We start from the raw sequence: 13,819 nt of genomic DNA, 5'->3' as shown, positions 1-13,819 counted from the left end.
CCTGTTTACAGCTGTGGTGTATTTTGGTGGACGACAGGAAGGAGAGAATTGGAACTGGGCCTGGGTGCTGAGTACAAGGCTGGCCCGACATATTGGTTACCTGGAATTGCTATTGAAGCTGATGTTTGTGAATCCTCCCGAGCTCCCAGAACAGACCACCAAGGCGCTGCCAGTAAGGTCAGAACTTTTTATTTTTATTTATTTGATTTTTATAAATCGGTCAAACTTCTTCTCCTGTTATATAATAAATTTAAAGAGAAGACGCTGGAGGATAGTCAATTGTCCTTATGTATTGAAATTGTATTATCTCCTATTGAAAAAGAAGACCTACAAGAAAGCAGATCTCGAGAACATAACGTGCCGGACACATGTTCACACGAAGATTTTTAGAGAGGAACTTGAGGCTGTCTTAAAAGACCAGTCTGTCATGGCCTCCAGCTGAAAACAATAGGACGGAGAATAGGACTAGTTTTTGGTATTTGTTTTTTTAAGGCAGAAGACACTTTCAAATTTCTCTCCCAATTCTTCTGTGTAAACATACCCTTAGGTTGACGTTACATGGAACATTACAGGTTATATCTTGGTCATCATGTTGAGGTGTTTTTTATGACCGTAGTTCATGCACAGTGTATCATTGTTTGATTATGACTTTATTTTCTATGTGCAAATATTTTTTTGGTTTCTCCTTGTTCAGGTTCCTGTTTACAGACTACAATAGACTCTCCAGTGTCGGGGGAGAGACCTCCATGGCAGAGATGATAGCCACCCTGTCTGACGCTTGTGAGAGAGAGTTTGGCTTTCTCGCAACTCGACTCTTCCGGGTTTTCAAAACAGAAGAAACACAAGGTACTTGTCCACTGGCTTCTTATAGTGTATAGACCAACTCCGCAAGGGAAGCGGAACAACATTGCAACTCAATTACATTACTTGTAGAATTGGGATTCCTATATAGGTTGGCATCCTGTTCTCATCCACAGCTGCAGTCGCACTTCTTCTGAACTCGGATCTTCCATTATCTGGACTGACCATGTTCTGGTGACTTAAAAATGCAGATTTTACACCAGACACTGTACAGTAATCTAATGCAGGGGAATCCTTCTGTCCCAAAATACACATGACAAACAGCCTTCATGTGCAGTAACATTGTGCACAGGAGACCATGTCTAATAAAGCACCGTACAGTACTGTGTAAGAGGAATACTTCCAAACAGTTGCCTATATAGTGCTATGTAGTGCAACCACTGCCAGTAGTCTGTAGTGCCTCTAAGTAGCAGTGACACACAATGTAAGGAACGTCATACACTATCAAATAATCCCACGGTAGAATGACCATAAAACAGCCTAGAACCCTGATGGCAAACCTATGGCATGTGTGCCAGAGCTGGCACTCAGAGCCCTCTCTATGGGAAACAGATTACACTGTGTGGGGCTCACTGTGGAGCAAATTGTACTGTGTATCAGCCACTGTGTGGTAGATTGTACTGTGTGGGGGCCTTTCACTATTTTTATCACATTGTATCTGTTTTATAGCAGACAAGTGATATTATTACAGACCGTCCGTATCTGTCCATAATTGTGGATCCGCACAGTATTACGGTTAAATTGCCATGTTGGCACTTTGTGATAAATTAGTGGGTTTTGGGTTGCAGTTTGAGCATTCAGTTTCTAAAATGTTCACCGTCACTGGCCTAGAACATTGTCATTGGATAGCAGTGCAAGATCTATGCCATTTACTTGCACTTGGTCTTACAGACTGCTCCCGTGACCTCAGCTCTGTGTATTGAGCCTCTACTTAGGCGTTGTACACTGTATATTTCTGGCACCGGAGCACCTGAGAACCGCTGATTGTTGGGTGCGTCATGTTTTGGATCTCCACCGACCTGATAGTTATGACCTATCCTAAGGATAGGTTATCAATAGAAAAAAAAAACTTATTTGCTTTGGGTCCCTAAGTAACAGAATAATCTTGCATTTTTGTCTTGTCATGAGTCTGTAGGCATCAAATGTGGGGTTTTGTACCCTTCACCTCATCACTGTTTAGCAAGAGTACAATCCGCCTAGAAATAAAGTCTTCTGTTCTGGTAGATTTGATGTGCTTTCATCTATACTTCAATTTTTTTTTCTCCTGTAGGCAAAAAGAAATGGAAGAAGACTTGCTGCCTCCCATCATTTGTGATCTTCATCTTCATAATGGCGTGCATCTTTGCTGGGGTTATCTTGCTGGCCATCTACAAAGTGGATCCCAAGAATATGACCGTGAACGCTATCCTCATCGCTGTGGCCTGTGTGGTTGGCTTGGTGTTAATCCTCAATTGTCTGACATGGTGGCAGGTTATGGACTCCATACTGAACTCCCAGAGGAAGCGTCTTCATAGTGCGGCCTCCAGACTGCACAGGCTGAAGAGCGAGGGCTTCATGAAGGTAGCTGTCATTCAGGACTGGTTGACTAGGGGTGTGGTGGAGATGCCACCTTTCATTATACAACTCGCCCCCAAACTGCTGTTAACTTGTGACAAGTGTTGGCCTTAAATGTGGGGGGCAATATATTTTTCTGAAGTTTAGATGAATGAGCAGGACAAACTTTCCACTGTCACTTTAGTGTTTGCTCTTACAATAGGATAGGTTGGACCCTCCACCAGTCACCTACTGTATACTGTCCAGTTATATACTGTGTGTCCTTTAAAGGGACTTTCCACAGTATAATGGGATTTCTGCTAGTTTGGAGGAGGTCTGACTGCTGGATTCCCTACTGATCTTGAAAATGGGGTCTGTTCACTTAATGAATCCACCATTCAGACTCTTAGAGCAGCTGGGCACCTCCTTCACGTGGTACGGATCCCATGTCGCAAATATTCAAAAGTGGCAGGGTAATGCACCCCCAAAAAAACATGAGCGTACTAGCGCTGGTCCTGTCAAGATCAGGCACACTATGCGTGTCGGACAGCAAAAAGACCTTTTAGTGTATAAAGTGACATCATGATCTCAATAAAGGTACTTGACTGGACCGGCGCTGGTACCCCCATGTTTTTTTGGGATTCATCACCCTGCCACTTTTTGATAACTATGTTTTTGTCATGAGAATCTATATCTCTTTCGAGGCATACCATATTTTTATTTGTTTGTCTCTATTTGGCAAGTCATTACCCATGCTCTCAGCTTCCCTTCATTTTTGGGATTGCTGGAGATAGCAGACTACTTGACTTTTCTTCTGTAGACTGGTAGAGATGAATGGGCGGCAGTGCGCACGTGTGACCTGTCACTCCAGTCACATGGGAGAAAAGGGACCCCTGGTTTAGGGATTATAGGCGTTCCACTGTTCTGACCAGCACTGATCTAGCGGTCATACGGTGTCCAGTGGACAGTATCCATATCCATTAGGGGCGGTAGGAATGGGATCAATGTAGAGAATTTATTTTTCCCTTTCATTAATTACTTTGTAGTCTTTGCTTTTTTTTTTCAGTAGTTCTTTTTTTTTTTTTTAACCACTTATCTCTGTCACTATATTTGTTTCAGGTTTTGAAGTGGGAGGTGGAACTGATGGCTAAAATGGCAAAGACCATTGACAGCTTTACACAGAACCAGACGAGGCTGGTTGTGATCATTGATGGCCTGGACGCATGTGAACAGGACAAGGTTCTCCATATGCTGGACACAGTATGTATTCCCTCTGTTAATGTATATGCTACATGCACGCAGCATCGGACTGCACCTGTATCTTCTGAAATCATCACAGCCCAACTTTCTGTACTGTAGGGATTGAATCTTGCCATGCTGGTCCCCCCCCCTTCTATTTTTTTTCACTTATGTTCTTTAACCTCAAAATCTTACCCAAGGTCTGGTCCTGTGTAACCCGGAGCACAAGGTTGACGTTAAAGAGGTTGTCCAGGCAAATTTGTACTTTAAATAGGCTAGGGGATGTGAAATTTTTTTTTAAACAAAATCGCCCTCGCCTCTCCCCGGAGCTCCAGCGTGGTCCGGTCCTGCTCCTCCAGTGTCTTTACAAAGTGATTCCGCTCGCTGGCTATGACGTCCTGGTTCTCTTTTGCTGAGTCCCCGGGAGATAACAATGGACCGGGAGGACCAGACCGTGCTGAGAGGCACCAGGGAAAGGTCAGTAGGATTTTTTTTTTTTTTTAATCTTTTTTTTTTTTTTTTTTTTTTTTATTGCTCCTGGCCAATTTAAAGAAAAAAAATTTATTGATCCAATTTTGCTTGGGCACCCCTTTACATCTCGCCATTCCGCTACAGGATTGCATTCGTCATTGCCTCCATTAAAATAAAAAACATGAGAGGCAGAATAGTATTTTTTTTTATGTGGAAATGCCACAGAATGAACATTATTTTTGCAGTTTTTGAGTGGATTATGTTAGGTTACTCAGCTCTACTTCAAGGCATAGTATTTCTTATTTACATTGCTTGAAAGGGTCTTTAAAGGGAATGTGTTGGGTTTATATAGGACACTAAACCCTCGATCCGTAAGAAACTGTGTGTGGTTTATTGCCCCATATAGACTTGTAGCAGTGCCATCCGTGCAAACCTAGAGATGTGTCCGATGAGTTGCGTTGGATTCATTTCAGGTGCTCCTGTACAGTTCACCCCAGCCTTACTGCGCGTGCGCCCGAGATCTGGCACATGCACAATAAAGCCGAGGTGTTCTTGTCTGGAGCCGGGTAAGTATGTCTTTATTGCAGCCCCCGATGGCTATTTGGGACACTAAGCCCCCTGTCCATAGGTACCTGTGGGTGGTTTAGTGTCTCATATCACCCTGACAGGTTCCCTGTAACTTGTACAATCGCATGCCCACTCCTCTTGTTGGTATGTCCCTCTATATATGTAATTGTACTAGACAGTAAATTCTCCATCACACAATTTATATAGGACGATACGAAGACTTTCTAGGTAACAAACGATTCCCCATTGTCTTTTAATTCCAGGCTGTGAAATCCGGCTCGGCGCCGGTGCCGGCTACATCATATTACCGCTGTTTTACAGCCATAATTAACAGCATTTCAAGTTCTGCAAACGATCTACACGACTATTAATTCTATAATGATAGCCGATTGCTGGGGATTTTACAAGCAGCTTGTGAATTTGTGCCCAGAGGGCTGTCATAGAGAGTGACAGAGCACCTCATGACTGTCCCAGCCCAGAAATAGGATAGAGGGAAAAATAAAGCATTCTCCTAATCTCTCCGTTGCGATCTGTAAACTGGATGTTTCCCATACATTGTGTACTGCGGTCACTGGGCTATGGCGCCACCTGCTGGAGGATTAGAAATATGCAATTCAAAGCTAATTTATTCACGCCGCCACTTTGTTTTATTTCAAGTGATTTATGCTAATTGCTGCCATTACTAAAATGGCCTATTAACGAACCCATAAGACAAGTTGCGCCGTTCATCTTTGTGTCAGTCTCACAATAAACGTATGACATGTTTTTTTTCTTATTACAGCCTTGCTTATTAACCTATGATAATGTGTTTAGTGGAGACACAGGGGGAGAGTGTATTATTTTGGTCCTGCTCCATTATTATAGTCACAGGCAGACTAATAGACTCATAGGACTATAGGACGGTATTTCATTTTCTCTTTATTTTTCAGGTTCGGATCCTCTTTTCCAAGGGTCCTTTCATCGCCATCTTTGCTAGTGACCCCCACATTATTATCAAGGCAATTAACCAGAATCTCAATAGTGTTCTGCGAGATTCCAATATTAATGGACACGATTACATGCGCAATATAGTGCACCTTCCGGTCTTCCTGAACAGCCGCGGATTAAGCAGCGCCAAAAAAATGTGTGTGGCGGCTACTACAAATGGCGATGTGCCGGGTGTGGATGCAGGTAAGTGAGGCTTATGCACAGAAACTGGACTTTATGTGCCCTGTGAAATGATAGTGTGAAGCTAATCTAGTAGGCCTCATTACTATACACTAGTTTTTGGTGGGGCGAGAATTCGCAGCGGGTTAGATGCAGCTGCATCGCCAGGGGCTAACCTGACGTGTAGTGGATGGGATGTCAACAAATCCAATCCACACCCTGCAGACAAACCTGCGCAGCAAACTGCAGCTTTTCATCCCACGGCATGTTATTTATTACTGCCGGTTTGTCCTCGGTTTTTCAACAGCCAGTTTTTTTTTACATGGCCTGTTCTGCAATGATAGTGTCATAAAAGACCTGTCCAATGTGTCCATAGCTAAGTGTTTTGTCACAGCGCTTTTTTTTTTTTTTTTCAGGTATTTTTGATGATTTTATTTGTAGAACATTTTAGGTGAGATTCATGAAAAGTGGTCTATTCAATGCCAAATGTCATATGTCCTTCACCAGCATAGGGTGCGCGTCATTTATTACATATCACCATACTGTACGGTCCTCCACCGGGCCTACACCTGCACTGAAATCTCATCAGTAAACTGGTGTAAATGGTGTAAAATGTACTGGCCACACTGCCTTTTAAGAAAATGGCGTGGTGACACAAAAGTGTAAAACAGTGGGGTAACTAGGAAGGGCGGGGCGCCGTGGCGAACTTTTTTGACATGCCCCCCCGACGCCCGCCGAAGACCCTGACCGACCCCCATCCTCCTTCCCTCATTCCTGCACTCTTTAATATGCCCCTTAGTGGCCCAGCACTATTATGCCCCATAGTGGCCCCTGCACACAGTATTATGCCCTGTTGTGGCCCCTGTACACACTATTATGCCCCATAGTGGCCCCTGCACACAGTATTGTGGCCCCTGTACACATTATTGTGCCCCATAGTGGCCCCTGCACACAGTATTATGCCCCACTGTGGACACCCATGAACAATTATTACACTATGGGGTCTTTTCACACCCCAGAGTATAATAATCGGAGACCGAAGGGGGGGACCAACATAAAAAACAATGTTACTTACCTATCCCCGGCTTCCCTGCAGTCCTCGGTGGTGTCGGCCATCTTCAGTTACGTTCAGGATGTCACATGACCGGGGATACAGGCCCTGGTCATGTGACGTCAGGAAGAGTCACAGAAGTAGGCCCGAACCTGCCCGGAGAGGTAAGTAACAGTGTTATGTTACTTTACCTCCCCTGGACCTCCAATCATTATACTCGGGGGTCTGAAAGACCCCTGAGTATAATAATGATGTTTGTGGGGCCCGTAGCATCACTTACCGATCCCGGCCACTACCAGGATCGATAAGTATATAGGGCCTATTAAGAAAATAAAAAAATGCAGCGGTAGCGGCTGTCGCTGGACCCCTAATGTCCCGGGCCCTGTGGCAGTCGCTACCTCTGCTACCCCGGTAGTTACGCCCCTGGTCCAAAGTCACTAGTTTTAAACCAGAAACCTGACTTTTGCAACTTTTCTTTCCTTGTACACCCCAAAAAAGTGGAGTAAAAGGCATAGTAAATTTTTCTCTGCCATCTTTTTCAAGTCCTATAGATAAGTTTATGGGGAACAACTGCCACAAAAAGGCCAAATCCAGAGCATGCTGCATTTTAATATGCTGCAAAATGCCAAGAATAAGTGTAGATTTTTCAATAATTTTCTGTAAAGTACGGTAAGTGTAGCCACTGCAGACAGATAAAAAAAAAAAAATTGTTCAAAACGTGATCAGAAATGCTACATAACACTGTGTGTGAATCCAGCTTAACAAGCACGTGTAGGAACAATGAGGGGAAGTCATCATATCCAGAATGTTTAAGGTCGGTTTTGTTGCAGGCAAAACATTATTTGTGGCAAATTTTTCGACATATGTTAATACGTAGATGGCATGTATTTAGATGTCTCGAGATGGTCCTTTAATTTTGCAACATTTCGGGAAGTAATGTCGAGATACACATGTAAAATACTGTAAATAATAAAATCATTTATGTCTGTATACGCTCAGAGCCTCGTTCTCTTCTACCTGTCCACATCTGTGGAGTAGGAGCAGTGAGCGGTTACTGGCCTTTGTCTGCTTACGCCCTTTAAAAGACGGCATATTTTTGATGGTGGCTGCTGGGGTTATCCAGTTTATATAATGTATATTGCAAGGGTCTGACACCCAGGACCCCTACAGATCAGCTGCTCCAGGCTAGCACCACTCCCTAATGGTAAGACATTAACATAAAGTGGATAGCCCTGCAAATACAGGGTGGCCATAAAATAACCTCAGGTGTTTGGAGTCGTGTGCAGGCTGACCCAATGGACGGAATTGCCTGAAAATTTGTATGTGTGCTAATCAAGGCATGGGGAAACGGACAGCATGAAAAAAAAATTCAATACCAAAATTCCCCACCTGGGGATAATGTGGCGCTGTACAGTGAGCGTGCGGCGCAAAACCCGTCTGTCGATACTTGGGGATGTCCCATTTGGACCACCGACTAGCATGACTGTTCAATGTGGCCCCCATCATGCATGGTGAGCATGGTCATCCTATGCAGAACGTGCTTGACGTTTACGTGTAACATCTCTGGTGAGATGCTGCGCACTCGGGGAGAAAAAATTTCATTTTTATAGAATCCCTTTAAAATGAAACCAGAGTCATGGCTCTAGGTGCAGCATATTGACCTCCTCCACCCTCTCATCCCAACTTTTCTTCTCCGAAGACAGGCGCTGTGTTTTTTTGGCGTCCCCTCACTAATACATGAAGCAGCAGCAGCAGCGTGTTGTAAAGAGTGGGGGGAGTAGTTAGTTTTCGGCATTTAGTGCGCTAGGTACTGTTACCGTCTGCTGTAACCTCAGCCTTCCCCCACTCCCCAGATGGCTGATATGTTGCACAGTATAACTTGGCTCTCACTCCATACTTCTTATATATTTTCTGATGATAGATAAGCATTTGGAATTAGCAGCTCCGCATATGGAGCCGTCCCTGTTTGTAGCAATCCGGCATACTTAGAAGAAGCAGACAACTGCACGCGTGTGTTTTTTTGGAAGAATGTGATGTGACTTCTCTGCGTCTTCTGCTCTCTCCATAGGAGGCCATGAAGATATGGATCGTCGAGTCTCTCAGCACAGTCTTGCAGAGACCTCAAAACTTGGCAGCAAAACAGCCTTGAACAGACGGGTAAGAGGAAAAGGATAAGTCTCGGTGTACGCTGAATGTATGTACTGTGTAGAGACGGAGAAGTCAATTGCAAAGCGGCTCCAAAATAGAACTAAAGGATAGAAAAAAAAAACAAAACCGAATCTTCTGCTCGACAGCATGTTGGTTATATAAAAAGCACACGTCTGTCTCAGTCGTATACCCGCAAAATTGGAGAGCAGGTCGTCGTGCTTGCTTGCCTCGCAATGCTTGGTTTGCTCTCCAAATTTCGGGAATGTGGCTTTCAACAAACTCCCTATTTTCCCCTTCACCCAGAGGCCGTACTGTTAATATTATAACCCAGTTTACATATTGTCACATTTGGTAAATTCCGAGATCTGTCATCCTCACAAAACCTGACACTGGTAGGTAAGCTGTGGTCTCGTAACCAGAGATTTTCCTAGCGTCAATGGGTTGTCAAATATTGGTACCAGATTTCAACGTGTATTGAGTTTCTATGGCATGAAGGCTAAGAAAAACCGCTAGACGTCGGAAAAAGAATGACGGACCGGCTGCCGAGTTTCCAAAACTTGTTATTGAAAGGGATGGCTTTGTAGTCACAAGTAGAAATGATAGTGTGAGGGGAATGTGAAGCGGGCACGGCGCGTGTTCAGCCTGTCACCACCATCTACATATACCATCTATATACAGTGGGGCAAATTCATCATTGAAGAGCACATTTAGCCCTATTGGTGCCTCCTCGACCACATTCTGTGGATGGGATGAAGATCAGGGAGGTGCGAAGTGTCCGACCCTTTTCTGCTTTGAGTTACAATGGAAATCTGGCGTAAATTTCCATTCTGGTGCAGGAACGGCAGATAGATTTATAGACCACAGCCTCTTCAGAAATATCTTGGTCCCTGCATCAGTCGGGCCATTTATATGATATGCCAGTCTTAATAAATTTGCCAAAATGTGGCGTTACTGTCATTATATTCTTCACTCTGTCTCAAAATTCACATTAATCCATTAACGCCTTCTGCCACCTCCAAAAGTGTTTCTTATATCAACTTTCAACCCTGGAACTCATTGTCACAGGGTGTTGTGATGGATGATGCATTGTACCAGTTCAAGAGGGGTCTGAGATAGCATGCATAAGACTCCCTTCCCCCATTTCTGAAACCTTACAACCCACTTCTTTAGGGAAGCCTACAATAGCTTTGCTGCCATCACACTAAGGGCAGGTTCACACCTGCACCCGGTCTCCGTGTTGTCGGCAGAAGATGGAAACACAGCAGTCAGTGTCCGCCCGTGAGCATCTTCTGGTCTCTGCGGCAAAACTGTTTTGTTTTTTTTAAAACCGGACTCAAAGTCCTGTATGTCCGACCTTGTGTCCGGTTTAAAAAACTGTTTTGGCACGGAGAGTCAGAAGACGCTCACGGGCGGTCACTTTGCAAACCCATTCAAACAAATGGGTTTGAGAACTGATTGCCGGTTTCCATCTCCTTTCTAGTTTCTCGGGCAGAAGACGGAAACCCGAAAGCGGAGACTGGGTGGAGGTGTGAACCTGCCCTTACTTTCCACTTCACACTACCCTTATCTACGCTCGCCTTCCCTTGTAAGCCCTTGGTGACTGTATCCTGTCTCTTCCAGTCTCCCACTCACTTAGTTCATGATCTATCGTGCTTCCTTGCATTGCCCATCATACAATTACCCCCACCCCCTTATGTTCCATTTGAGGGGACAGGATTTGTTAGGAAAGTGTCCCATGGGATAGACAAAATATCATGGCGTCACAGCAAGCTCTACCTTATTCTTCTTGTGTGTCAGGGGGTCAAAGCATAAAACCATGCTAAGAGTATTCCATAGCTCTCATTCGTCACAGAAGGAGTGCAAAGACCTTAAATGACAGACGCAGATGGAGCCGCCTGCATTCACCCCCATGACAGAAGCTTTCTACCGAAAAGCTTTGTAAAAAAAAAAAAAAAAAAGTTGTCTATACAGGTATTTTTCTTCCATTGCAAAAGAAAACAAATAAGGCAGAAGACAGCGTGTCATGTTTTTTTTTTACATTAGAGTCATTGAGAACTGATATAGATGTAGGGGGGCCACCTATGCCCGGTCCACGGATGACAGTGATGGACATTAATAATGGTAGTGACAGCTCAGGATTATGTCATTGCTATTATGTATAGACTATTAATGGCCGGCACATGAAGCATCTTCTCTGAGCAGGGACATTTTTGTTCTTTGGACTTACCATACAATTCTTGGTTTTCTCTCCCCAGGATACGTACAGAAGGCGGCAGATGCAGCGCACGATCACTCGGCAGATGTCATTTGACCTCACCAAACTACTGGTGACCGAGGACTGGTTCAGTGACATCAGTCCGCAGACTATGAGAAGACTGCTGAATATTGTTTCTGTAACAGGTAAGTGAGGCTATGAGCTCTGACTTGTAGAGTACTTAGGCCTTACTCATACATCTTAGTGGTGAAACTCAATCCATGTGTGTGAGAGATTACCGGCCTGAACAGTAGGTGGGAGACAGACTTGTAGCATTAGAGTTTTCTGCGATGCCTCCATGTGAAATACTGTCTGGAAAGGCAAGGACTTCGAGTAACGTAGATATCTATAATGCTAGGAGTCCATCTCCCTGCACACGGTTCAGGCCGGCAATCTCAGCATGCTTACACAGACCGAGTATTAGGCCTAATGCACTGGAGTGAGTGGGCAGGACGATGCTCATGATGGGGGGGGGGGGGGTCCAATGGTATGTTCAGTTGCAGTGAACATACAGCTATTCCATGTCTTTGGAATGCATCACAGCCTCCAAAGAGGTAAGTACATCATGGAGTGCACTTGGATTACTTTCAGGTGTCACTCCAAGTGTCATTGGAGTTCTTTCTGCTGCAAACTCTGCCCCACATCAGACAGTAAACTTGGCTGTATGCATGGAGCCTCATGGGTCAGACTCTCATGGATTTCTGCACATATCACTTTGCCTGAAATCCATCTCCAATTGCTTTCAGCGGGTTCTGCTTCGCCATTCGTATGGAATTTTCTGACAGGGATTCTAAAGCCACATGGTAGAAAATATGACTGACAAGTCACTTGTCTCTGCAGTTTCTGTGCAGAAATTACGGCGGGCATCCACACTTAGTTTAGCCCGTAATGAATGAGGTAATCCATGGACGGATTTGCCACAGGTCTAACCACAAAGCCAATCTCTATCACAGTCATAACCCAATTTACTGTTTCATAATGCAGGGGCTTGCTTATTTTTGCCGCTGGCTCATTTGAGCACTGTGCCCCATTGCTGCTGATCGGCTGTGTGTAGAGCCGCACTGGTCACTAATATCAGATCTGTGAGAGTCTGACACCTGGCATCCCCACCAGTCGGGTGTTTTCAGTAGCTGATACACAGAGAATGGAGCAGGAAGCAGACAGCGCTGTTCTCTGTGTAGTGGCTGAACTGTGTCACTGCAGCTTATCTCCCATTTAAATGAATGGGAACCGATCTGACCACTAAACCGAGATCAGAGCTGTCTGCTTCCTTCACCATTCTCTATATCAGCTAATGAGAACTGGTGTCAGATGTCAGACCTCCACCGATTTGGTATTGATGACATTTCTCTAGGTCATCATTATTTTTAGCTTGGAAAGCCCATTTATATTTTTATGGCTTATATTCTGAAGAATCGATCTGGGCTTCATTGGTGGGGTTCTAACCCTAAGCACGCCCAATTCTAGCGGTTAGATCAAAAACATAGACAGTGGAAAGTTGGACCAGTCTTAAATTGCACCAGATTTTTAGAAAGTTCCTGAGGCTGTTTGAAAATCTGGTGCACTTTTTCACCACTTATTAGTTGGCTTAGTTTTACAGTAAAATTGTGGTGCAGAATTTTGGCACCTTGTCGAGAGTTTAGGAGAATTGTCTAGTACACATTTTTTCCATATTTTGCTGCATCCCCCTGCTCTGACTGATGTATAAAACTATTAGAAAGTATATAAACCACAAAAAATGAGGAGCGAAGCACGTACGTCAGATTTGATATAAGGAACGCCAGAATTCTGGTGAATTTTGGTTCCTTTAACTCCCCCATTGTGCTTTTTTCTTGTCCCCTCCCAGAGCTCTGTATACCTGTCAGTTTCATCAATACGTGTAACCTTTCCATACAAACTCATGTTCTGCTGAAACGTGTAATAGGATTTCTTTGTGGCTTTTGACTGACTTGTATCTTTTTGGTTTGTTCTGTTTTTAGGAAGGTTACTAAGAGCCAATCAGATTACTTTTAATTGGGATAGGTTGGCATCCTGGATCAACCTTACAGAGCAGTGGCCTTATAGAACGTCATGGCTGATCCTCTACCTGGAGGAGACCGAGACTGTTCATGATCAAACCACGCTGAAGACTATTTATGAGAGGTAGGTTTACCTTTTATAAGCATTGCTCAAGGTGGCGAGAGTTGATTCCTTTTAGTTTAAAAATAAATCAATTCTCTGACATTACCTAAAGGGGACCTGCCACAGTTCCCAACGTTTTTCATCCTTCAATAGGCTGCGCTCCACTGATTCTTACATACATAGTTACGTATTCATCGCAGGATCCGTCTGTCTGTCACAGAAGGGATTTTTTTCTCTGGCCCCCACCATTTCTGAGCAATCCATTCTGTTACTATTCAGTATCCAATGTACTTATTAGGGGGCATTCACACGGAAGAAGTTGGCACGATAACTCGTGTAAGAATCAGCGCTGCAAAAAAAGACTCCCATTGACTTCAATGGGTTCCGTTTTCCACCTGACAGCAGCGATATAGCAAATTGGGTCACAG

At 44.2% G+C, this 13,819-nt stretch overlaps 1 protein-coding gene across 3 annotated transcripts in view; it reads left to right on the top strand.

Annotated features, from left to right (window-relative positions):
- The window catches only part of KIDINS220 (kinase D interacting substrate 220), a 100,384-nt gene that overhangs the window by 28,973 nt on the left and 57,592 nt on the right, over positions 1-13,819 (top strand). For all 3 annotated transcript variants that reach the window (XM_075269091.1, XM_075269090.1, XM_075269089.1), the window contains exons 15-22: positions 12-177; positions 695-846; positions 2,132-2,421; positions 3,514-3,654; positions 5,601-5,841; positions 8,937-9,025; positions 11,272-11,416; positions 13,250-13,412. In XM_075269091.1, coding sequence (XP_075125192.1) covers positions 12-177; positions 695-846; positions 2,132-2,421; positions 3,514-3,654; positions 5,601-5,841; positions 8,937-9,025; positions 11,272-11,416; positions 13,250-13,412 — 1,387 coding nt within the window. The remainder of the gene's footprint in view (positions 1-11; positions 178-694; positions 847-2,131; positions 2,422-3,513; positions 3,655-5,600; positions 5,842-8,936; positions 9,026-11,271; positions 11,417-13,249; positions 13,413-13,819) is intronic.

The sequence above is a fragment of the Leptodactylus fuscus genome, chromosome 3, assembly GCF_031893055.1.
Source record: "Leptodactylus fuscus isolate aLepFus1 chromosome 3, aLepFus1.hap2, whole genome shotgun sequence".
Taxonomy (NCBI): Eukaryota; Metazoa; Chordata; class Amphibia; order Anura; family Leptodactylidae; genus Leptodactylus; species Leptodactylus fuscus.
Note: the sequence above shows the minus strand (reverse complement) of the source record. Positions and strands in the feature narration are given on the sequence as shown.